The sequence below is a fragment of the Bos mutus genome, chromosome 1 (genome assembly GCF_027580195.1).
Source record: "Bos mutus isolate GX-2022 chromosome 1, NWIPB_WYAK_1.1, whole genome shotgun sequence".
Lineage (NCBI taxonomy): Eukaryota > Metazoa > Chordata > Mammalia > Artiodactyla > Bovidae > Bos > Bos mutus.
Genome location: NC_091617.1, coordinates 128924662 through 128949621, shown reverse-complemented (window position 1 = coordinate 128949621; position 24960 = coordinate 128924662). Strand labels below are relative to the sequence as shown.

Here is a 24960-nt window from a genome sequence, read left to right as displayed (position 1 = left end):
AACATATCCATTTTATTTAACATATTTTATATATGATAATTCATCAATCTCAGTCATTTGAGAAACTGGTTTTCCTTTTCTTTGTTTTGGATTATTTCTCATTTTTTCTTACTTATGGTAGTTTATTTCATTAAGTGTTCTTTGATTTTGGATTATGAGTTTAGAATCACTGGAAGGTCATCTCTGAGAATATACTTAGACATGAGTATAAGGTATACTCTCTGAGAAAATTAGTTTTACATTTGCCAGGTTAACCATCTACCAGAGAATATCTTCAACTATTAATAAACTGTCAGCTTCCCTTACCTGCTATTCTGTTTCATTCTACCTTGATCCAAGACGGAGACAGATACATTTATGTCCCATCTCCTTTTGTATTATGAGGTTTTTTCTTTTTTTTCCTTTTGCTTGTTAGATTACCTACTGGAGGTATTTTTTTTTTTTTTTTGAAGCCTGGGATTTTTTTTTCAGGGCTTTTTAACCACTGACTTTTATTTTCTCTCCCTCATTAATTGGCCATTAAAACCAAAGCTCTAGGTCATCATAAATGATAGGTGTTCCCTGTGTACCTTCTTGTTTTAGCATCTACTTTCCTGCCTGGGTTTCAGATATGTCATCATTTTTGGCCTTGGAAGATTTGTCTTACATTTTTGTTGTTGTTCAGTCACTCAGTTGTGAGTGACTCTTTGTGACTCCATGGACTGCAGCACGCCAAGCTTCACTGTCCTTCACCATCTCCTGGACTTTGCTCAAACTCATGTCCATCCAGTTGGTGATGCTATCCAACCATCTCGTTCTCTGTGATCCCCTTCTCCTCCTGCCTTCAATCCTTCCCAGCATCAGGGTCTTTTCAAATGTGTCAGTTCTTCATCAAGTAGCCAAAGTACTGGAGTTTCAGCTTCAGCATCAGTCCTTCCAATGAATATTCAGGACTGATTTCCTTTAGGATGGACTGGTTTGATCTCCTTGCTGTCCAAGGGACTCTCAAGAGACTTCTCCAACACCACAGTTCAAATCATCAGTTCTTCGGCACTCAGCCTTCTTTATAGTCCAGCTCTCACATCCAACATGACTACTGGAAAAACCATAGCTTTGACTAGACAGACCTTTGTTGGCAAAGTAATATCTCTGCTTTTTAATATGCTGTCAAGGTTGGTCATAGCTTTTCTTCCAAGGAGCAAGCATCTTTTAATTTCATGACTGCAGTCACTATCTGCAGTGATTTTGAAACCCAAGAAAACAAAGTCTGTCACTGTTTCCAATGTTTCCCCATCTATTTGCCATGAAGTGATGGGACCAGATACCATGATCTTAGTTTTTTGAATGTTGAGTTTTAAGCCATCTTACATTATTACTAGCTGTATTATGCCTTTAAAAATATTAAAACATTTTTTTCTGGGACTTTCTGTTGGCCCAGTGGTTAAAAATCCACCCTCCAATACAGGGGATGCAGATTTGATCCCTGGTTGGGGAACTAACATCCCACATGCTGCAGCGCAACTAAGCCTGTGCACAGGACCCCACATGCTGCAGGGCAACCAAGCCTGTGCAACAAGAGAAGCCCCCCATGTGCTGCAACTAGAGAAAGCCTGTGCACCACAACAAATAGCCCACATGCCCCAACGAAGACCCAGTGCAACTGAAAAAAATTTTTAAAAGGTCATATTTTAAAAAATCATAAAGAATAAAAATATTAAAATAAGTTTTATCCATCAGTTTCAAGAGTGTTCTTGAGGACATTTTGGACTCATTGGCCCACATGTTGCTAAAAATGGATGCCCTCAGTTATTTCCAATGTAGATTATGAGGCTCTTGCAATAGAAGATATAGTTTTGCAAAGAGTGCCATCTTCCCTCTTTACAATAATCAGATAATTAGGCTGGGACTTGAGTCTGATTAGCTGCTATCTTATAGTGCATAAGAAGGATGGATTGTTGAACTGTGGACAAGATAGTAGTACAGAAGATTTCATCTGCTGGAGGCAGAGAGCAATGATAGGAAATATTAAAGCATATTAAATAGAGATGTCTACTCTAAAAAGAAAGACACAAGCTTTCAGGGACCAGAAATAGAATAGAAAATCCAATCTCTGAATGGACAGCTGATATTCTGATGTATTTGTGGCACTGAGACTAAAACATATAATGGGAACTGGGATTTCTGTTCCTTCGAAGGGGCTGAAAATCAGCCCATTGCCAATCACGAGAGGTTGAAGAGGCAGTGATGAGTATTTCAAGGTTGTACCTGTGGTTGATCAGGAAAGATAACTGAAACTTTGGATGCCAGTTGTGATTTGTGACACATAATTGCTTGGGGATTAAACCTGTGACTTTCTAGAATTCCAAAAGCCTTGACTATGAGTTGTGGTCCACTAGAAAGTGGAAACTATAAAAAAATATAACTGGGATGTAGAAAATGAATTCTTACTCAAAATGCATCCACCAGTCAAATTACCAAGTACATGGGGGCAATTAAGTAGTGAAACAAAAAATAATAGGAGATTTTACCTGTGAGGAAATTGAATTAAGGGAGCCGTTTATTAATGTTTTAAAAATTTCAAAACATAAAGGGTAGAATAATATCCATGAAACAAAAATAGGAGTTATAATACTAAATGGGAAAGTTTTGAAAAAGAATAAAGGAATTAAAATCTTGACAAAATTTTTTGAAATAAATGTTCTTGTGGAAGTATAAACAGAATACTGAAAACTTGATGAAAGGATTAATTGGATTTAAAAATAGAAAGTTGGAATTGATAAGGCATACAGCACATGATCTTAAGATGTTAAGACTCATGGGAGATAGAGCAGTGCTATTATTTGTCTGATTGGATTTCCAGATATGGGTTCAGTTCAGTTCAGTCGCTCAGTCGTGTCCAACTCTTTGCAACCCCATGAATTGCAGCACACCAGGCCTCCCTGTCCATCACCAACTCCCGGAGTTCACTTAAATTCACGTCCATCGAGTCGGTGATGCCATCCAGCCATCTCATCCTCTGTCGTCCCCTTCTCCTCCTGCCCCCAATCCCTCCCAGCATCAGAGTCTTTTCCAATGAGTCAACTCTTTGCATGAGGTAGGCAAGTACTGGAGTTTCAGCTCTAGCATCATTCCTTCCAAAGAACATCCAGGACTGATCTCCTTTAGAATGGACTGGTTGGATCTCCTTGCAGTCCAAGGGACTCTCAAGAGTCTTCTCCAACACCACAGTTCAGAAGCATCAATTCTTTGGTGCTCAGCCAGATATGGGTATATGTGGGTTATTACAAGAGACAGAGCCTAAGATTTTGTGGAAGTTCAGGCAAGATAATTTCTCGTATTGATGGTTAACTAAACCTATCAAGCCAAATAAAAATAGCATCTACCTCTAGATATGTTACAGTCAAACTACAGGATGCCAAAGGGGAAAAAAACATTTTAAAGTGGGCTAAAATGTAAAAAAAAAACCAAAACCTTAGGAATAAGCCTGGCCAAGGAGGTGAAAGACTTACATGCTGAGAACTATAAAATGTTGACAAAGGAAATTGAAGATGATTCACAGAAATGGAAAGATAGCCCATGTTCTTGGACTGGAAGAATTCATATTGTTAAACCAGCCATACTACCAAGCAATGTACAGATTTAATGGGAGCCCTATCAAATGATCCATGACATTTTTTACAGAACTAGAACACATGACCCTAAAATTTATTTGGATCCATAAAAAACCCAGCATTGCCAAAGCAATCCTGAGGAAAAAGAACAAAGTTGGAGGCATAACCATCCCAGACTTCAGGCAGTAACACAGAACTACAGTAATCATAATAGCATGGTATTGGCAAACAGACATATGGATCAATGGAACAGAATAGAGAGCCTAGAAATAAACCTAGATACCTATGGTCAGTTACTCTTTGACAAAGGAGGCAAGCATATATAATAGAGAAAAGACGGTTTCTGCAGCCAGTGACTTAGGGAAAGCAGGATACCTGTATGTAAATCAGTGTTGGAAAAGCCCCTCACACCATACACAAACTCAAAATGGCTTACAGATTTAACTTTAAGATATGACACCATAAAACTCCTACAAAAGAACATAGACAAAATATTCTCTGACATAAATCATAGCAGTGTTTTCATAGGTCAATCTCTCAAGGCAATAGAAATGAAAGCAAAAATAGACAAATGGGACCTAATTAAACTTATAAGCTTTTGCATAGTAAAAGAAACCATAAAGAAAATGAAAAGAGCTTTCCGGCGGTGATGACCTCCTCACGAGAATATGCCTCTCGCAAAGGATCTTCTTCATCCCTCTCCAGAGGAGGAGTAGAGGAAACACAAGAAGAAGCTCCTGGTGCAGAGCCCCAATTCCTATTTCATGGATGTAAAATGCCCAGAATGCTATAAAATCACCATCTTTAGCCATGCACAAACAGTAGTTTTTTGTGTTGGCTGCTCTACTGTCCTCTGCCAGCCTACAGGAGGAAAGCAAGGCTTACAGAAGGAGGCTCTTTCAGATGGAAGCAGCACTGAAAGTCCCCTGTATCAAGGTGAACGGGAAACCATCCCAATAAACACGTTTTGGATTAAAAAAAAAAGAAAATGAAAAGAAAGCCTACAAAGTGCGAGAAAATATTTGCAACTTATGTCACTGACAAGGGCTTAATTTCCAAACTGTAGAAACATATTGTACAACTCAATAACAAAAACCCAAACAACCCAATCAAAAAATGGGCAGAAGACCTAAAAAGACATTTCTCCAAAGAACACATACAGAAGGCCAAAAAGCACATGAAAAGATGCTCAACGTCACTACTTATTAGACAAATGCAAATCAAAACTACAATGGTGTATCACCTCATACCAGTGAAAATGACCATTATTAAAAAGTCTACATATAATAAATGCTGAAGAGGGTGTGGAGAAAAGGGAACCCTCCTACAGTGTTGAAATGAATGTAAACTGGTACAGCTATTATGAATAACAGTATGGAGGTTCCTTTTTAAAAATTTTATTTATTTATTTATTGGCAGTGCTGGGTCTTTGTTGCTGCTCAGACTTTTCTCTAGTTGGGGTGAGTGGGCTTCTCATTTGGGTGGCTTCTCTTGTTGTGGAGTACAGGCTCTGGGTGCAGGGTCTTCAGTAGTTGTGGCTCGTGGCTCAGTAGTTGTGGTTCCTGGGCCCTGGAGCACACACTCAGTAATTATGGTACAAGGGCTTAGTTGCTGTGCTGCATGTGGGGTCTTCCCAGACCAGGGATTGAATCCATGTCTGCTGTATTGGCAGGCAGATTCTTTACCACTGGACCCCAAGGGAAGCCCAGGAGGTTTCTTAAGAAACTAAAACCCGTTGCCATATGGTCCAGCAATCTCACTCCTGGACAAATATCCAGAGAAAACTCTGATTTGAAGAGACACATGCACCCTAATGTTCATGGTAACACTATTTAAAATAGCCAAAACATGGAAACAGTCTAAATGTCCATCCACAGATGAATGGATAAAAGAGATATGGTATATGTATACAATGGAATACTACTCAACCATAAAAAGAATGAAGTAATGCCATTTGCAGCAATATGGATGGACCTTGAGAGTATCATACGAAGTGAAATAAGTCAGAGGAAGACAAATATCATGATATCACTTATATGTAGAATCTAAACTGATACAAATGAATGATTTACAAAACAGAAGCAGAATCAGAGACATAGAAAACAATCTTATGCTTACCAAAGGGGACAGTGGGTGGGGGAGGGATAAATTAGGAATTTGGGACTAGCAGATACAAACTACTATATATATAAAGTAGATGAACAATAAAGTCCTACTGTATAGCATGGGGAACTATGTTCAATATTCTGTAATAAACCATAATGGAAAATGAAAGTCACTCAGTCCTGTCCAGTTCTTTGCAACCCCATGGAATTCTCCAGGCCAGAATACTGGAGTGGGTAGCATTTCCCTTCTCCAGGGGATCTTTCCAACCCAGGAATTGAACCCAGGTCTCCTGGGTTCTGGGCAGACTCTTTACCAGCTGATCCACTAGGGAAGCCCAAGAAGACTGGAGTGGGTAGCCTATCCCTTCTCCAGCAGATCTTCCTGACCCAGGAATCAAACCGGGGTCTCCTGCATTGCAGGATGATTCTTTACCAACTGAACTATCAGGAAAGCCCCAAACCATAATGGAAAAGAATATGAAAAATAACATATATATCTGAATCACTTTGCTATACACCAGAAACTAACACAACAATGTAAATGAACTGTACTTCAATAAAAATAACAAAATTTTTAAAAATGCTAAAATGAACAACTGAATCAAATAGAAAAGGAGTAACAACTTAATTGGCAGAGACCTCTTGCCTGCAACAACAATAAAAAATGAAAGAACAATGGAGTAATAGCTTTAAAGTACTTTAATGTCACATTAAAATTAGGAATAATATATAATAAAACATTTTCAGTAATAAGAGACTTAGGAGAGTATGCTGCATTAAAAACATGTTGAGCCAGGGGTCAAACCCAGATCTCCCCCATTGCAGGTGGATGCTTTACCAGGTGAGCCACAAGGGAAGCCCATAATGTACAACACAGGATATCCATATCTGTCATAAACCATAATGGAAAAGAATATGGAAATATATGTTTATATAACTGAAACACTTTGTAGAACAGAAATTAATACAACACTGTAAATCAACTATATTTCAATAAAACATTTTGCTATTTTTGTATCTATTAAAATATTAAAAACAAACATGTTGAGATTTACAAAACCAAGATAGTTTACTATAATGTGATATAGTGGAAAGAACAATTTTTAAAGGATATTCTTCACCAAGAAAACTGAGGCTAGACTTTGAGAGTGGAATGTAAGAATAAAATAGTAGAGAAGAAATGGTAAAGCATGTTGGTTTATATAAATAGTAATATATATATAAATACCATTAGATTTTATTTCTTTTATAAAAATGTGAAGTAAATGTAATAAATTAATGTTTTAAAACAAGTTTGATATAAGAAAAAATTCGAGGTAGAATTCTAAATGGAAGAGAACTTCCTCAGGTTAAGAGGAAACTAAGAACAAACATCATGCTATTATGTTTGACAGCCATCATACTATTTTGCAGTTTTCCAAGGGAGCAGCTCCAAACACCAAGAAAGAGAAAGGCTCTGGCTAAATATCTTTATAAATTCATGAGAAAACATATAAGGAAGGAAATTAACAACATGAGAAATCCCCAGCAATTTCCTGTTTGGAGAAGCTATAGGGTAGTAACCGTACGGTGCAAGAGAGAGTACAATTTGAGAGAAAATAACTGATGCGAAAGGAAGGGGAATGGAGAGGCCTGAGAATGATGCGTAAAAAAGTCCAAACGTCTGAAAACACATTGTCCGGTATCCCTGGACAGATTTTCCATTTCAAAGATGAGGTCTAGAATCTGCTTTCTCTTCTTGACGTCTTCTCCTGCCACTATAGCCAGTCTGGAGTGAAAAAGAAATTGTTGGTACAAGGCACATGAGATGCTTAATTTCCAGGTTGTAGGACTTTGAATGTCAAGGACACTGGGAAGTCCATTGGGCCGCCAGGATGGTAGCTACAATTGTGTCCTTGTGGCCCAGAGTGTAGTTCATTCTGGAAACAGACATCTCCGAGCCTTGGGCGCAGGACCGTGAGGGCGCGGGGGGCGCTCGTGAGGGCTCGGACTTGGAGAGGGCGGTAGAGACTGGAGTGGTGAGTCAGGGAAGGGCTCCAGAAGGTGCATGTCTAGGTGGTTGTCGTGGTGAGGAGAGCATCTCTCTGGACTAGGGTTAGGCGCCCGAGGCCAGAACTCTGGGAAGAAGCCCTGTGCGTCGGAGCGCCACACCCTGGCGTCTGGGCTGCGGAGCCCAGCGATGAGGCCGCCTGCCGGATCCATCTCTGGTGACAGGAAGTCAGAGCCCGAGTCGGCGTCGTCCCCGTTGGTCTCTTCTTCGCAAGCGACCTCTGGCACAGCTGCGCAGAATCCCGGTTCCAGAGCCGTGTACTCCCTGGGAGGGCTCAGGAGAGCGGCCCGTTCAAGGACCTGTCCCGACGGGCCTTCCACCCTCGAGCTCAAGAGGGCCTCGGGGACCAGTGTGAGGATGAAATCTCCGAGAGCCACTTGCAGCACGGACGTGGGCTCGGGCTCCAGCACCAGATCTACGTCGTCCAGGGGCAGATGCAGGGCACAGCCAGCGGGCAGAACCAGCACGCGTGTGAGAGCGCCCGCAGCCGTAGGTCCTGTCAGGTTGTCCACGCTGGGCGCCGTCTCGGACTCGGACTCGGGGCGCGCGCGCTCCTCCGTTCGGCGGCGCTTGGCAGGGCTGGTTTCTCCGGCCTGGTTTCCCCATCGGTCTGAGGCGTAGGCACCGGGGCTTCGAGGCCTGCTGCCCATCAGTTCGACAGAAGGACGGCACTTCTGGGGCCTGGCAGAGGGCAAAGAGGCGCTCAGTGCTGCACGCTGTGACGCGGTGCGGGCCAGCTGGGGCGCAGGACGGCGCGATGGTGGGCGAGTCCTCAGAGCTCCGGGACTGCCTCCCTGTGGTCTTGCAGTCCAGGCTTCAAGGGGATCGGCGTCGGGCGCTGGGCTGAGCCTCTCGCCTTCTAGTCTTCAGCACCTCACACCGATTAGTCAGTGCACCAGACGGCCAAAGATATGGCACGCGACGCCAGTGGAATCCTCGTCGTAAAATGTCACGCTAAGCCCCGCCCCTCGGAGGCCCCGCCCCCTCGGAGGCCCCGCCCCACAGAACTCGCGGTATCTGTGCCGCCCAATAGTCAGGGCTGTAGTTGATAGGTCACAGTAGGGAACTACTTTTATAGTCCTCCAGGGGACAGAATATTTGTGTGCCTCATTTTTAGGAAAAAAAAAAGATACACCAATAACAGAACTGTAAATATTAGTTACCTTTAAATTAATGTTTTCCTTTGATTTCAGGCATGGTAGAGAAAGAAACCATGGTCGGCTTCCTTGGTAACTCAGTGAAGTATGGCTTGCAATGCAGGAGACCCGGGTTCGATCCCTGGGTAGGGAAGATCCTTTGGAGCAGGGCATGGCTATCTCCTCCAGTATTCTTGCCTAGAAAATCCCATGGACAGCGGAGACTGGAGGGCTACAGTTCATGGAGTTGTGAAGAGTCGGACATGACTGAGTGACTAACACACACACAGAGAAAGACAACCGCTCAAATAGACCACCCCCTTGGCAGCATAAAACAGACCTATCTAAATGCTCCATGAAAATCCTTTAAAGCTTGGTTTCTGAAGAGTAAATAGAAAATACTCATATCTGTTTAGGTAAAATTCCGTCTTAATATTAAATAAAATATTTGTGGCAGTTTCTTCCTAAAGGTAAAAGGCTGTTAAAAAATAAAACTATCTTGGGATAATTAAATTGTTTTATTGAGTATTTATTATGTATCACTCATTTTACTGAGTTTTGAAAAACAATCGTTTTCTCGATTGAGCCAATACTTTGTTGAGGTATGATTGACATACAGAAAGCTATACATTTCAAATATATACAACTTGAGTTTGTGTATAAGTATACACTGGTGAAACTATCACCACAATCTAAGCCATAAACGAACGGGCTTCTCTGGTGGTGCGGTCGGTAAAGAATCTGCTCATAATGCGGGAGACTTGGGTTCGATCCCTGGTTTGGGAAGATCCCCTGGAGGAGGGCATGGCAACCCACTCCAGTATTCTTGCCAGGATAATCCCCACAGAAGAACCTGGCGGGCTGCAATTCATTGGGGTCGCAAAAAGTCCAAGGAGACTGAGAGACTTAGCACAGCACAGCATATATCTATGAACTGCGGAAGTGTCTTCCTGCCGTCTTTGGAAAAAAGTGATTTTTTTTTTTGTTTTGGTATCCACAACACCTGAAGTTCAGAGTAAAAAAAAAAAAGTTATTATGTACCAAGTTTATGTTAGATGTAGGCGTCCAATGCACACTTATCTGGTTTTAAATCGTGAACTCTTAACTCATGTATTTATCACATACACCTAGGACTGCAGTACTAATTGATTCTCTGTGTGCCTTTTCAAGCTAATAGGTAATGACTTTCTTCTTTTTTCCCCAAAATATTTTTCACAGTTTGCATTCCTGTGAGCAGAGTATGTTTCCATTTCACTGCATCCTTGTGAACATTTCTTATTTATAGACTCTTACCTGTTTTCCAACCTAGTACAGTAAAATGTTATCTCACTGTGTTTTCATTTTGCATTTATGATTGCAAATGAAGGTGGATCATTTTTCCACATGATTATTAGCCAATATTATATCTAATTCTTTGAAGTATTCCTATCTTCTATTTTTTTTAACCTTTAAAAAATTAGGATTCAACTCTTCCTCCAGCTTTATGCAGTGCTGATTCTTTCTTCTTCAAAGACCAATTCAGACAGCACTTTCTTGAAAAGGGCATTTCTGGCCATTTTATTTGAAATGGCATTCTTGACTTACTCCTTATATCATCTTTCTCTCTATAGCCTTCATAGTATTATCATAATCTGTAAATAAACAAAATATTGTTTAAAAAATTGAGGTTCAGTCATACTACATGCTGCTGCTGCTGCTAAGTCGCTTCAGTCGTGTCTGACTCTGTGGGACCCCAATAGACAGCAGCCCACCAGGCTCCCCCGTCCCTGGGATTCTCCAGGCAAGAACACTGGAGTGGGTTGCCATTTCCTTCTCCAGTGCATGAAAGTGAAAAGTGAAAGTCAAGTCGCTCAGTTGTGTCTGACTCTTAGCGACCCCATGGACTGCAGCCCACCAGGCTCCTCTGTCCATGGGATTCTCTAGGCAAAAGTACTGGAGTGGGGTGCCATTGCCTTCTCCCATACTACATACCAGTCACTTATCAAATGTGAGTGTAACAAGTGTCTGTATCAGAGTCTTCAAATATTTTAACACTAGATTCACTGTAATTCTCACTCATCCCACATCTGTTGTAATTTGTGGTGAGTTTAATATTCTCATGGATCTCGCCCCTTACCACCCCCTCTCCCCCAGTCTTGGCTTCTTAGTTCTCTTCCCCTTCAGTGCTTTTGTCCTCCTTCCTACTTCATTGACTCAAACTCTTGACATTGTCATTATGAAACCTATTTTGCAGTCATCAGTTAGATCCATTCCATAGGTCCCCAACCTCTGAGATCCAATGCCTGATGATCTGATATGATAATAATATAAATAAAGTGCACAATAAATGTAATGCACTTGAATCATCCCCAAACCATCCACCAACCTCGTCTCATGGATAAATTGTCTTTCACAAAACTGGTTCCTTGCAGCACTGTTTACAAAAGCTAGGACATGGAAGCAACCTAGATGTCCATCAGCAGACAAATGAATAAGAAAGTTATGGTACATATACACAATGGAATATTACTCAGCTATTAAAAAGAATGTATCTGAGTCAGTTCTAATGAGGTGAATGAAATTGGAGCCTATTATACAGAGTGAAGTAAGTCAGAAAGAAAAAAAACCAATACAGTATATTAACGCATATATATGGAATTTAGAAAGAAGGTAGTGATGACGTTATGTGCAAAACAACAAAAGAGACATAGATGTAAAGAACAGACTTTTGGACTCTGTGGGAGAAGGTGAGGGTGGGATGGTTTGATAGAATAGCATTGAAACATGCGTATTAACCATATGTGAAATAGATGACCAGTCCAAGTTTGATGCATGAGATAGGGCACTCAAAGCCAGTGCACTGGGATGACCCAGAGGCACAGGATGGGGAGGGAGGTGGGAAAGGGGTTTGGGATGGGGGTCATATATATGCCTGTGGCTGAGTCATGTCAATGTATGGCAAAAACCATCACAATATTGTAAAGTAATTAGCCTCCAATTAAAATAAATAAATAAAATTTAAAAACTGTTCCTGGTGGCAAAAAGATTGGGGACCACTGCATAAGACTATAACTTAATAGTAAACTGTAATCTGCCTTCACTGGTCAAGCTCACCTTAACTGTTTGTACAGAACTTGCATATCCTCCAAGCATCATGTAGCCTATAAGAATAAGTTGTTAAGATGTTTCCCCATGTTCTTTTTCTGGAAAATGGAGTCAGCTATTGTCCTGTTTGAACTCCAGCTGATTAAGACTGGTTGGGACTACCAATTCTCCTCCTGGCTTGGGAGAGTGTTTGATCAGTGACCTTTTGAGATCAGAGGGCCAAAATTCCACCCTCAGAAAATACTAATGCCATAATTTTCTGAACATGAATCCTATGAAACAGCATGTAGCTTAGTTGCACCTGCCCAGAATGACGATATCTCATCTTTTTCTTATTTCTAGTCACCTTTTCCCATGCTCTGTATGCCTCAGGTCACCCTAATCTTTATCCCATATATGTTACAAACCCCTGGCCTTTGGTAAGATGGATTTGAGGTTTATTCTCCTGTCTCCTTGCTTGAATGACTTGAAAATAAACCCTTTCTCTGCTGCAAATCTCCCGTGTCTCAGAGTTTGACTTCCTGCTTGTAAGGCAAATGAACATGATTCAGTAACAGTTACTCCAAATTGTGACCCCTCTATTAACAGCTCAACCTCTCGGGTGTAGTTTGGTCCCAGCGGAGAAAGTGAACCTTTGGTTCAGTTGATGGAACTCTCTCCATGAGTGCTGACCTGCTCCAGGGATCGATGTAGAAGTTGATCCCACAGCAGCTGTTGCTAAGATCCTCTGTACCAAGAGCCCTTCTTTTGTACCCTGCAGGCAGGATCTCCTTTGAGGTGTTCTCCTTTGAGTCTGATGTGAGCTGTGTGTTTGTTCTCAATGACCTTTTTTCCACAGAGGTATTTGTTTCCTCTCTTCTTCTCCTGTCTTTGTCTCAGGAGAGGACCACATTCCCTTGGGAGGGATACTGGCGGTGAGGATTCCCTGAGTCCAGGGCGATGATGATGAGCTCAGATATGAAAGTGCTGAGTTTGTGAGAACAGCCCAACTGAGATGGCACAAGCAGGGACAGGAGCCACCAGGTGGAGGGCCCCATTCTGGCCAGGCCAGGAGCTCCGAATGTCTGCCTGTGTTCTGGAAAGCTGTAGGTTTGTCCTTGTGTCTTTTGCAACCTGGCACATGCACCTTCAGTCTCCTGAATGGAATCCTTGTTACTCCCTGAGCCAGAGGTGAGAGAGGTGAGACATTCAAGATGGCTTGCAGTATGCTTTGTGTTAAAGCAAGTGTTCCTTCCCATTTTTTGGAACCACCATCAGCCTCCCCTACCCCAGACCCCACCCCTGGCACCATGGTCCCTACTTTCTCTGGCTTTAAGCTCCACTCCCCCACCTCTCAGTACCCTCTTTCTCAAGAACACGAACAGGGTATCTGCTTCCATCACCTGGAATTTACAGAGGTTGGTGCCTTTGGTGTCCATGTTCACCCTGTGGAAACTCAGGCTCCCAGCTGAGCCTGAGTGCCCCAGCTCCTGTATACTTTATTAGCACCTTGGGCTTTCCTCATAGCTCAGTCAGAAAAGAATCTGCCCGCAAAACAGGAGACCTGGGTTCGATTCCTGTGTTGGGAAGATACCCTGGAGAAGGAAATGGCGACCCACTCTAATATTCTTGCCTGGAGAATCCCATGGGCAGAGGAGCCTGGTAGGCTACAGTCCATGGGGTCGCAAGGGTCAGACATGACTTAGCAACCAAACCACCGCCACCACACCTAAATTACCACCTCAAGGGAACTTGTTTGCCCTTGGCCAGGAACACAGAAGTTCCATCCATGCAAACCAGTTTTGACCAGTGAAAGTGAAAGTCACTCAGTCGTGTCCAACTCTTTGTGACCCCATGGAATTCTCCAGGCCAGAATACTGGAGTGGGTAGCCGTTCCCTTCTCCAGGGGAATTTCCCAAACCAGGAATCAAACCCAGTTCTCCCACATTGCAGGCAGATTCTTTACCAGCTGAGCCACAAGGGAAGCCCCTGTGGCAAAACTACTCATTTTGACCAGTAGTGCAGGGCAAACCCCTGAATGCTGGCCATGAAAATTTGAATTCCCCTGTTTCCTTTGTCACCAACCATGTGGGTTCCGACCTTGATCACCCACTGCCCTTGTACCTGAATGCTTCCAAATATGAGTGAAAACAAGTGGCATGATCTTCCACTCCTATCCAATGAAATCTTTGATAGATGCTTACATTGAATTCCCAGGTTTTTCGCTGAAGGAATTCTGAGGCATTTTCCTGGGATGTGGGCTAAGAATCTGAAGCTTTACCACAATTGGTCATAGGATGCCACTGTCGGCCAATCACAGAGCACTACGTTCAAAGGCCATGGAGAGAGGCCTCATGGAAATGGAACTCTGGAAAAGAATTCGATCCTGCCCTAAGAATAAGAGTATACATGACTCAGTGGTGTGAAAAGGGACAAAGCGAGCCAGTGTGGGCTGAAAGGATGGGGTGGAAACAGAGTGGTTTCACTGTCGTCGGCAACCATGCACAAGTATTTCCAATTTCAAAGTCAATATGGGGAGTTTCCCCCATGAACACTGGAAAGAAAGCTGAGCCACACCTTCCTCTGGCCACAAGATTGGGGGCATAGATGTGCCTTTCCAGTGACACTTAGATCAAAGGTGCTGCGGTCTGCATGACCTGGAAGGGATCCTGGCTGGTCTGACTCAGCTCTATGTGTTCTGTGTTCCTGGGCTGCTGGGTTCATCCTTGTGCATGACATTTCCATCATCAGTCCACTGGGCTCTGACAGCTCTGCTCTTGGGTATAGTTTTGTTTCAAGTGGAGAAAGTGAACTTTTCGTTCAGTTGATGGCACTATCTCCATGAGCATTGGCCTGCTCCAGGGATAGAAGCAAAAGCTGATGCTGCAGTGGCTGCTGATAAGATCCTCTGTGCCAAGAGCCCTTTTCCTTTGCACCCTGCTCAGAGGATCTGACCATCATTGACTGTTTCGGCCCAGGGAGACTTCAGGTTGCCATGATGGACTCACCTCAGACTGGGGTAGAAATAAAAGAGGCCTGGTCGCTCCTGGGGTGTCAGTGTGAATAGTGATCTACAGGTCCTTGGGGCTTAATGGGGAATGGGTTTTCTGGTAAAGTTTCTGGTAAAGTTTTTCTGCCTCTGAGGTCCACTTTGGGAAACCAGAGCATGTGAACCTGGATGCCTAGCCTTAGAGTGGCAGTATCATTTGGGAACCCAGTAAATGTAAGGTAATTCTCTAAAGGTAGTTCTCTAAAGTGAACTCCCAGCCAGGAAGGTAGCAGTGAAGATGTCATGGACCTGCATGGGACTTCCTGTGGTCTGGAATGGATGCTGCAGGAGGCCTCATTTCTGTTCTCTGTGACCCAGACCCACAGGGCTCGTTCCTAGAGTCCTGGCCTCGGCTGACCAACCTTAGTCCAGAGAGAGGCTCTTCTCACCATGATGACCACCTGGACTTGCACCTGCAGGAGGTCTTCCACGACTCCGCACTCCAACCTCTACCTCCCTTTCATACTCTGGGTCCCGTGGAGAACCTCCAGTACCCTCAAGATTCTCCGCCCAAGGCACGGAGAAGCCTAACCCTGAAATGAACTGACCTCTCAAATTACACCCCCTACAGGGTTGGGGACCAGATTTGAGTCTTCTGATTATAGCTCTCTGTACATAGCTCACCAACAAACATCACGAGGCCAGATGACTTTTGGAAGCATGCTACATTGCAGGGTTTTGCATCAGTTGCAAAATCAGCATTTAGCTGACTAGAACGCTGGTAAGGAAGCTCATCTGGGCAAAGAAAAACCTCCTGAAATACAGCCTGCTTTCAGACAGACAGCTGCTTAGGTTTTTCTCTAGGGAGGTCACCCTGAAGTAGCTCTACCCCACTCTCATTCCTAATGTCCCTTCAGCCCAAGTCCCAGAACTTTTCTCTGAAAAGCTGTCCTTTCCCAGGCACTTTACCTCTGCCCCTTCCCCTCATATTACCGCCAATAGAGTAATATTTAATCTCTTGTTTACAAGATTTTGTCCCTAGTGTCCATGCTAGTTTATGACAACCGCAGTCCAGTGTGAGCTTCTCTGGATGACTGCTATAGTTCCTAATGTGTGTGTGTGTGTTGAATGTAGCCAATATCCACTGAAGAGTGTGGGCAAAGTATTTGGTGGATACCAAACACAAAATTGTGAAGCACGATCACATGCCCTCCTCTTTGTGAATGCTGAGGTTGGCAAATGGTTGAACTCTGTTACTGGGTTTGTGGGTTTTTCATAAAATTTGTGACCCCATCTCTCTGAAGCCAATTGTTTCCCATTGTTTTATTCTGATATATATTTAAAATAGAAATCTGTCCTCATGTAAAGTCTGTGATTCTCCAGATTCTGTGTTTTTAATAATTTTAAGACCCCAATGGGGGATTTTCAGTATGACACAGGGAACACAAATCCAGTGCTCTGTTATAATCTAGAGGGTGGGATCAGGTGAGAGGTGGGAGGCAGGTTCAAGAGAGAGGGAACATATGTTTACCTGTGGCTGATTCATGTTGATGTTTGGCAGGAAAAACAAAACAAAACAAAACAAAACCAGACTGTTGTAAAGTAATTAGCCTCCAATAAAAAGTAAAAAAGAAGACTTCACATGTGTTCTGTCCATTGTGACTGGCACTTAGAAACAGTTGGTTCTTAGGTTGACCTTTACTTAATCCTTCAGTCATGTCTGACTCTTTGTGACTCCATGGACTGTAGCCCACCTTGCTCCTCTGTCCACGGGGATTCTCCAAGCAAGAATGTTGGAGTGGGTAGCCTATTCCTTCTCCAGGGGATCTACCTGACCCAGGGATTGAACAGAGGTCTCCTGCATTGCAGGCAGATTCTTTATCAGCTGAGCTACCAGGAAAGCCCTAGGTTGAAATAGTATCCTGCAAAACAGCTTCATGTTGGCCATGACTTATGGATAGATTCTCCTGCCTGACTGATAAAGACAAAAGTATCTCTAAATCATGAGTGTTGTATCTTTGTATTGTTTACCTGCCTCTTATCCTTCCTCCTTTCTTTGATTGGATATTCCTTGCCAAGGGCAGAACTGTGGGTTAGGTAGGGGCTTCTGGGTCTCATGCCTGGTGTCATTGGGAATGCTCTAGGATTACCATGAAGCAGGACCTTTCTCTACGTGATTTGTAAGTGTTCTAGTACTGAAATGATAGTTTGTAGTTTGTATTCTTTGTGATCCTGAAACCTTCAGAGTCTTATTTTGTGTCTTTGTGCTTGAGGACAGAGACTTAGTCAAATTATTCCAAATGTTGGCATTTCATGGTTTGTGGGAGCATACAGCAGCTACTGGGAATTTGAGGGTCTTTAGGAGTCCATGGAGAAACCTAGCAGAAGAGCCAATGAGAGGAATTTGGGGCTTCAGGAACTGGAAACCTTGAATGCCCATGGTAGGTCTTAGGAATTGAAGATGGATGAAGAAGAGCATTCCAGAAGGGTAGGGTCTAGGGTTTGATGGATGGGTTAGTGTATTGATGGTTTGATTGGGTTATTTATTAAAGTGGAGGTGATTCACCTTTTTAGATTAGATTAAGATAGACTACAAGTGATTCATCATCTTTCCCAATCCTGGGCCTTTACAACTTATTACAAAGTCAGGGCAGTCATTTCCTGTTTGGAACAATACCTAGTGCAGATCTTTATTACATACTTATTTGTGTCCCTGCCCCCTTTCCTGTCCTAGTTGCTATGGACTAGTTTGTTTATCTTTCAGTCTGTTTCACAGTTGCACCTGCATTCATCCATATTCTTTTTTATACATTCCATGTTGATGATATCATACAATATTTGTCATTCTCAGTCAGCCTTGTATCACTAAGCATGTTAGTGGTGCTAGGTTCGTCCAGGTTCCTGCAGATGGCAGAAATTCACTCTTATTCTTGGCAGTGTAATATTCCATTTGGTGGGTATGTGTGTGTGTGTATGTTCCTCCTCTTCTGTATCTATTTTCTGTGGATGAGTACTAGGGTTGCTTCCATGTTTGCCTATTGTCTGTACCGGTACTATCAACATCCGGGTTCATGGCTCACTTCTAAGGAGTTTTTGTTGTTTTCTGGATGTATACTCAGGAATGGAATGTCTGGGTGACACAGTGTCTCTCCTGTAGTTCTTGGAGGAACAATTATGCTGCTTTGCATAGTGGTTGTCCCAATAATCATTTCTAGCAACAGTGTCTGGGGATTCTCTATTGCTCACATCCTAGAGAATATTTCTTTTTTGAAGACTTTCAGATTCTAGCCATTGTGACAGTTGTGAGGTGATATGTTGTTTTGAAATTGCATTCCTCTAATTATTATTGATTTGGGACATCTTTTAACAGGGCTTTTAGGCATCTGCCTCTCTTCTTTGGACCAAAAAGTATATTTGGATCTTCTGTCTATGTTTGGATTGGGCTGTTTGTTTATTTTTATTCTATGGATATATAGTAGCTGTTTATAGGTTTGGAGTCATCATATCACTTGCAGATCTTGTGTCCCATTCCATAGGATGTCTTGGGTTTGTCTCTGGTTTCCTATGTTGTGTGAAAGCTTTGAAGTTCACCTAGGTCCCATATGTTTAGGTTTGCTTAGATGACTTTTGTCTTAGGGGACAGATCCATTTACAAAGATATTGCCCTGGTTTATGTCTAAGAGCCAATATCTCATTGAAGATTTTAACAGATTCAGAACTCTCTCATAGGCCTGTAACTCATTTTGAGTTTATGTTTGTTGAAGGTGTATGATAGTGTTCTAGTCCCATTGTTGTCCATGTAAGTGTCCAGTTTTGCCTGCAACAAGTGCTGAAGAGACTGTCTCTTGCCTGTTGTGTATTCATGCCTTTTAGACAGCAAACTCATTGGCTGTAGCTGCCTGTATATACTCTGGGCTCATGTCTTGGATCTGTATTCTGTTCTGTTGACCTCCATATGTGTTTCTGTGCCAGTACCATGCTGTTTTAATTTCTGTAGCTTTGCAATTTGGTCTGAAGTCTAGGAGTGTTGTAGCTCCAGCCTTCTTTTTCATTGTTTATTCTTTCCTGACTTGCTTTGTCAGGTTGGGTCCTGTGTAGCTCCCTATCACATTTGGAATATTTGTACTAGTTCTCAGAAAAACATCTTGGGTGTTTTCTAGGCATTTCCTTCAATCTCTTCTTCAGATAGTATGGTCATTTGAACAATAGCAATCCTTACAATCCCAGAGCTAGGGATGTCTTTCGATATCTTTGTGTCATCTTCCATTGCCTTGGTCAGTGTTTTCAAGGTTTTAGAATATAGTCTTTCAACTCCTTGGTTAGTTGTATCCAAGGTGTTGAATTTTTCTAGAGGTAGTCAGAGATGGGATTCTTCTCCTCTATTTTTTTTTCCATTTCAGACAATTCCTTCCTAATGTATAGAAAAGCAGCAACTTTCTGTCTTTAATTTTGTGGATTCATTAGCTAGCACTTGTCATTTTGGGGTGGAGACTTGTGAGTTTTTTCTTTAAGGAATCATACCATGTACTAATATTGGCAGTTTTAGTACTTCCCATCCATAGTGGGTACCTTTTCCTTCTTATTTTTGGCCAATTGCTGGGGTTAAAGCTTGCAATACTCTGTGTAATAGAAGGGGTGAGGGGCATCCTTGTGTGGTTTTGGGAGGTGGGAATAAAGGATTGAGTTGTTCCCTTTGAGTGCGAAGTTAGGTGTATGTTTGTCCTCAGGGGCCTTTATTCCACAAGGTAGTTGCTTCCTCTCCCCTCCTGCTGCCTGTCCTTGTCTCAGGACAGGGCCACCTTCCCTCTGGAGGGAAGTCACTGTGAGGATTCCCCAGGTCCAGGACAATGATGAGCCCAGATGTGAAAGTGCTAAGGTTGAGAGAAGAGCCCACCTGAGATGGCACCAAGCACGGACAGGAGCAACCGAGTTGAGGGCCCTGTTCCTCACCAGATCACAGGCTCTGAACCCTTGTGTGTGTCCTGGGGAGCTTTGGCATCTTTGTGTCTTTTGCACCCTCCAGTCTCCTGAATGGAAACCCTATTTCTGAAGGAAGGAGAGGTGAGAGGCATGGGACTTTCAAAGGTTGCTTGTAATATGCTTCAGCTTTAAGGCAGATGTTCCCTCCCTGCTCCTTGGAACTATAACCAGACTCTGGTCCCAGCTTCCGGCCCCATGGGCCCTACTTTCCCTTGCTTAAAGCTCCCACATCTAGCTCTCAGTAACCTCTTTCTAAAAAATACAAGCATCGGTCTGCTTTCATCTCCTGGAATTATAGTTTGGTGCCTCTTGTGTTCAGGTTCATCCCATGGGAACTCGGGATCCCACCAGAGCCTCCGGGAACCCAGCGCCCATGCACCTTCCAGCACTTACACCTGAAACATCACCTCAGGGGAATTTGTTGACCCTTGGCCAGGGATAGTGGAGTTTCAGCCATGAGACCCAATTATGACCAGTAGTGCATGGCAAACGCTGAAGGCTGGCCATGGACTTTGGAGTATCCCTGTTGCCTTTGTTACCATCCAGCAGGGTTCTGACCTTGAAGACCCACCACCCTGGTACCTGAAACACTCCAATGCTGAAAGGGAAGAAGTGTTTTGACTTTCAACACTGGCATCCAGTGACATGTTTGGTGAGGGGCTTACATTGAATTCCAGGGTCCTTCACTGCAGGAATTCTGTTCTGTGTTCCTGGGTAGCCGGCCAGGAATCTGAAGCTTTATCCTGATTGGCTAGAAGATGCCTGTGCCCACCCATCACAGACCACTAGGTTCAATGTCCTTGGAGAGAGGCCTGATAAATAAAATTCTGTGGAAAGGAATTCAATGCTACCCTAAGAATGAGAATATATAGGAACTGCTATGGTGTGAAAAGATAAAAGTGAGCCAGCATGTGCAGAAAGGAGAGGGAGTGGGCAGGGAGGTCTTTTCCTCTTGTCTGCAACCCTGCGGTAGTATTCTGCATTCCAAAGACAATGTGGGGTGTTTTCCCACTGGGAACGCTGGAGAGAAAGTTGAGCCACACACACCTATGCTTGGGCAGGAGGACGGGTGCCATAGACAAACCTTTCCTGTGACATGTGGATCAAAGGCTTTGCCTTTGAGCCTGTTGACTGATCAGGTGCAGTTGTGCGGGTTCCTGGATCCTGGGCAGATGGGTTCTTCCTTGTGCTTGACATTTCCATCATCTGTCTTTTGGGCTCTAAAAGCTCCACCTCTTGAGTGTAGTTTCTGTCCTAGCAGAGGGTGTGAAACTTTGGTTCAGTTGCTGGAACTCTCTCCAAGAGCACCGACCTGCTCCAGGGATAGAAGTAAAAGTTGATCCTGCAGCAGATGCTGATAACATTCTCTGTTCCAAGAGCCCTTTCCCTTTGCACCCCGCTTGGAGGATCTCACCGCCCCTGACTAGTTCGGCCCAGGGAGGCTTCAGGATGCTATCCCAGACTCAACCCCAGGCTGGGGCTGAAATAAAAGGGCCCAGGACGTGCCTGGGGCAACGAGTCAGTGTAAGTAGGGACCTAGAGTTCCTTGGGACTCGATAGGGAGTGGGGTTTCTGGTTAAGTTGTTCTGCTTCTGAGGTCCGCTTTTTGAAACGAAAGCACGTGACCCTGGGCGCCTAGCCTTAGAGTGGCAGAATCATTTGGGGACCCGGTAATCTTAGGGTAGTTCTCTAGCGGTAGTTCTCTAAGGTGAATTACCAGTCGTAGTCAGGGCTGTCAATCAGGCAGATTAGGTCCAGCGAGTTCTCAGGGCGGAACCTGGAAGGGGGCGGAGCCTAAGGGCAGGGATGTATTTATTGCGGTGCGGGACGCGCTGGCCTCACTTGCAATATTGGCCATCGCTGGTGGTTGGGCCAAGGAGTGAGCTTCGGTGACCAGGGAGCTAAAGTGCTGAACGCGGCTGCCCTGCGTGCATGGACAGTGAGTCTCCCGGGAGTTGGCCCCAGATATCTGAGGACTTGCTCAGCATCACCGGGTCCTGTGCCCCAGCCAGCCCGTGCCGGTTTGCCTTACAGGTCTTGGAGACCTGTCGCAGAGAGCAGGACCGAGAGCCTCGTTGCCCTCTGTCAAGTCTCGGGTGTGCAGTCCTTCGGTCGTTGTGATGGGCACCCGGCCCCTCAGCCCCAGCGCCTCCCCTGACGATCTGTGGGGACCGCAGGCCGACGGACCCGACCCAGCCAAACGCCGCCGAACAGAGGAGCTGGAGTTTCTGGAGTCCGAGTCCGAATTTGAGCTTGAGCCTGAGCCTGAGTCTGAGTCCGAGTCCGAGTCCGAGGTGGCACCCAGCCTGGCCGACTGGATGGAGCCCCCCATAGAGTGTCCGCCCACGGCCCAGCTGGTTGTGCCCACTGGCTTTGCCCTGCACCTGCCTCTAGAGCACGTCGACCTGTTGCTGGAGCCGGACTCCATGTCCATGGTGCAAGTGTCTCTCGGAGATCAAGTCCTCATGCTGATCCCCGAGGCTCTCCTGGACTCGGACGTGGAAGCGCCGAGGGTACAGATCCTGGAACCGGCCGCTGTCCTGAGCCTTCCCGGCGAGTACATGGTCCTGGAGCCTGAATTCTGCCCAGCTGTGCAAGAGGTCACCTTCCAAGAAGAGGCCAATGAGGACGACGCTGACCTGCACGTCAACTTCCCGCGGCCTTGGATGGATGTTACAGGCAGCCCCGTCTCTGTTCTCTGGGACCCAGAGCTGCAGGGCTCCTTCCTAGAGCCCTGGCGTCAAGAGATCAACCTTAGTCCAGAGAAAGGCTCTTCTCACCACGACGATTACCTGAACTTGCACCTGCGGGAAGCCTCCCACGACTCCCCACTTCAACCTCTACCTCCTTCCCCTAGTCCTGGTCCCGTGGAGCGCCCGAAGCGTCCTCAGGGTCCTCATTGCAAGGCACGGAGAAGCCTGATCCTGCAATGAACTGATCCCATCCCCACCCACCGCCAGGCTGGGGACCAGATCAGAGTCTTCCGATGAGGGCTTCATGTGCAGTTGACTGCTGGCAAGCATCTCAAGAGCCAGATGAGTTTTGGATGCTTACTGTGTTGCAGAATTTTCCATCAGTTGCAAAATCAGCATCTAGCTGACTAGAACACTGGCAAGGAACTCACCAGGACAAAGAAAAGCCTCCTGAAATACAGCTTTCTTTCAGAAGATCAGACAGCTGCTTAGGGTTTTCTCTAGGGAGGTCACTCTGAAGTATCTCTACCCTGCCCCACCCCACCCCCAGTTTCCCTTCAAACCCTTGTGCCAATGCTTTTTCTCTCAAAAGCCATGCTTTCTCAGGCAACTGCCTCTGCCTGTTCCCCTCATATTCCAGCCAATGGAGTGATATTTAATCTCTTGTTGGTAAGATTTTGTCCCTAATGTCCATTCTAATTTATGAGAACTTCTGTGCAGTGTGAACTTTTCTGGATGGCCCCTGTTGTTCCCTGTGTGTTTATGTGTCTGTTGAATCTAGGAAATATCCACTGAAGAGTGTGGACAAAGTGTTTGGTGTACACCAAACACAAAACTGAAGAGAGATCTTGTGCCCTCCTCTTTCTGAGTGCTGAGGTTGTCAATGGTTGAATTCTGTACTGGGTTTGTGGGTTTTACATAAAATTTGTGACTCCCTTCCCTAAAGCCCACTGTTTCCCATTGTTTTTATAATAGAAATCTGCTGTTATGGAAAAGTATAATTCTCCAGAATCTGTGTTTTGAATTGTTTTAAAACACTCACATGGGAAATTTGCTGTATGACACAGGGAGCACAAATCCCATGCTGTGTTACAACCTAGAGGGGTAGAATGGGTGGGATGTGGGAGGGAGGTTCAAGAAGGAGAGGACATATGTATACCTATGGCTGATTCATGTTGATATTTGGGAGAATGAAAGCGTATTGTAATTAGCCTCATACGAAAAATAAAAAAAGAAGACCCCACATGTATGTTATCCATTGTGACTGCCACTTAGAGACAGTTGGTTCTTAGATTGACTTGGTATCCAAAAAAACAACTTCATGTTGGCCATGGTTTATGCATAGATTCTCCTGCCTGACCAATAAAGACAAAAGTATCTCCAAATCATGAGAGTATTGTGTCTTTGTATTGTTTACCTGCCTCTTATCTTTCCTTCATCTTTTGATTGGCTATTCCTTGTCAAGGGCAGAACTATGGGTTGGGTAGGGGCTTCCAGGGTCTCATGCCTGCTGTCAATGGAAGTGCTTTTAGCATTATCACGAAGCAGGAGCTCTCTCTATGTGATTTGTAAGTGTTCTAGTACTGAAATGATGGTTTGTAGTGTTTCTGATCCTGAAAATTTCAGTCTTGTTTTGTGTCTCTGTGCTTGAGGATAGAGACTTTGTCAAAGTATTTCAACTGTTGGCATTTCCTGATTTGTGGGGACATAAAGCAGCTACTGGGAATTTGAAGTCTTTAGGAGTCCATGGAGAAACCTAGCAGAAGAGCCAATGAGAGGAATTTGGGGCTTCAGGAATTGGAAACCTTGAATGCCCATGGTAGGTCTTAGGCATTGAAGATGGATGAGGAAGAGCATTCCAGAAGGGTAGGGTCTAGGGTTTGATGGATGGGTTAATGTATTGATGGTTTGATTGGGTTATTTATTAAAGTGGAGATGATTCACCATTTAGATTAGATTAAGATGGACTACTAGCAATTCATCTTTCTGGATCCTGGGGCTGTACAACTTATTACAAAGTCAAGGCAGTCATTCCCTGTTTGGACAGTACATGCTAGTTTGCAGGCCTTCCCCTTCCCCTCACCTCTTTTTGCCCCTGCTTCCTTTCCTCTCCTAGCTTATATGGACTAATTTATTTACTCTACTTTTGAGTCTGTTTAACTGTTGCACCTGCATTAATCCATATTCTTTCTTTATACTCTCTACAGTGGTGATGTCATACAGTATTTGTCATTCTCAGTCAGCCTTCTGTCACTAAGCATGCTAGTGATGCTAGGTTTGCCCCGTTTCCTGAAAACAGAAATCCACTCTTACTTCTAGCCGCATAATATTCCATTTGGGTGTGTGTGTGAGTT

At 44.1% G+C, this 24960-nt stretch overlaps 2 protein-coding genes and 1 pseudogene across 2 annotated transcripts; 2 read left to right on the top strand and 1 right to left on the bottom strand.

Moving 5' to 3' along the window:
• The first annotated feature begins 4247 nt into the window (after positions 1-4247).
• Positions 4248-4509, top strand: LOC102278024 (small ribosomal subunit protein eS27-like; annotated as a pseudogene).
• A 3100-nt stretch (positions 4510-7609) lies between these two features.
• LOC102280271 (proline-rich protein 23B) lies at positions 7610-8395 on the bottom strand. The gene has a single exon (XM_005908942.2). It carries the CDS (start codon positions 8393-8395, stop codon positions 7610-7612), a length of 786 nt encoding a protein of 261 aa, XP_005909004.2.
• Positions 8396-8940: 545 nt separating this feature from the next.
• On the top strand, positions 8941-22846 carry LOC102280548 (proline-rich protein 23C). The gene is made up of 2 exons (XM_005908943.1): positions 8941-8974; positions 21948-22846. Exons 1-2 carry the CDS (start codon positions 8941-8943, stop codon positions 22844-22846), a joined length of 933 nt encoding a protein of 310 aa, XP_005909005.1.
• Positions 22847-24960: the final 2114 nt, after the last annotated feature.

Bases quoted from the DNA above. Each gene is read 5' to 3' on its own strand.
- LOC102280271 (XM_005908942.2), bottom strand. From the start codon at position 8,395: ATGGGCAGCAGGCCTCGAAGCCCCGGTGCCTACGCCTCAGACCGATGG.
- LOC102280548 (XM_005908943.1), top strand. From the start codon at position 8,941: ATGGTAGAGAAAGAAACCATGGTCGGCTTCCTTG. The intron at 8,975-21,947 runs GTAACTCAGTGA...TTTGCCTTACAG, and splicing joins AACCATGGTCGGCTTCCTTG to GTCTTGGAGACCTGTCGCAG.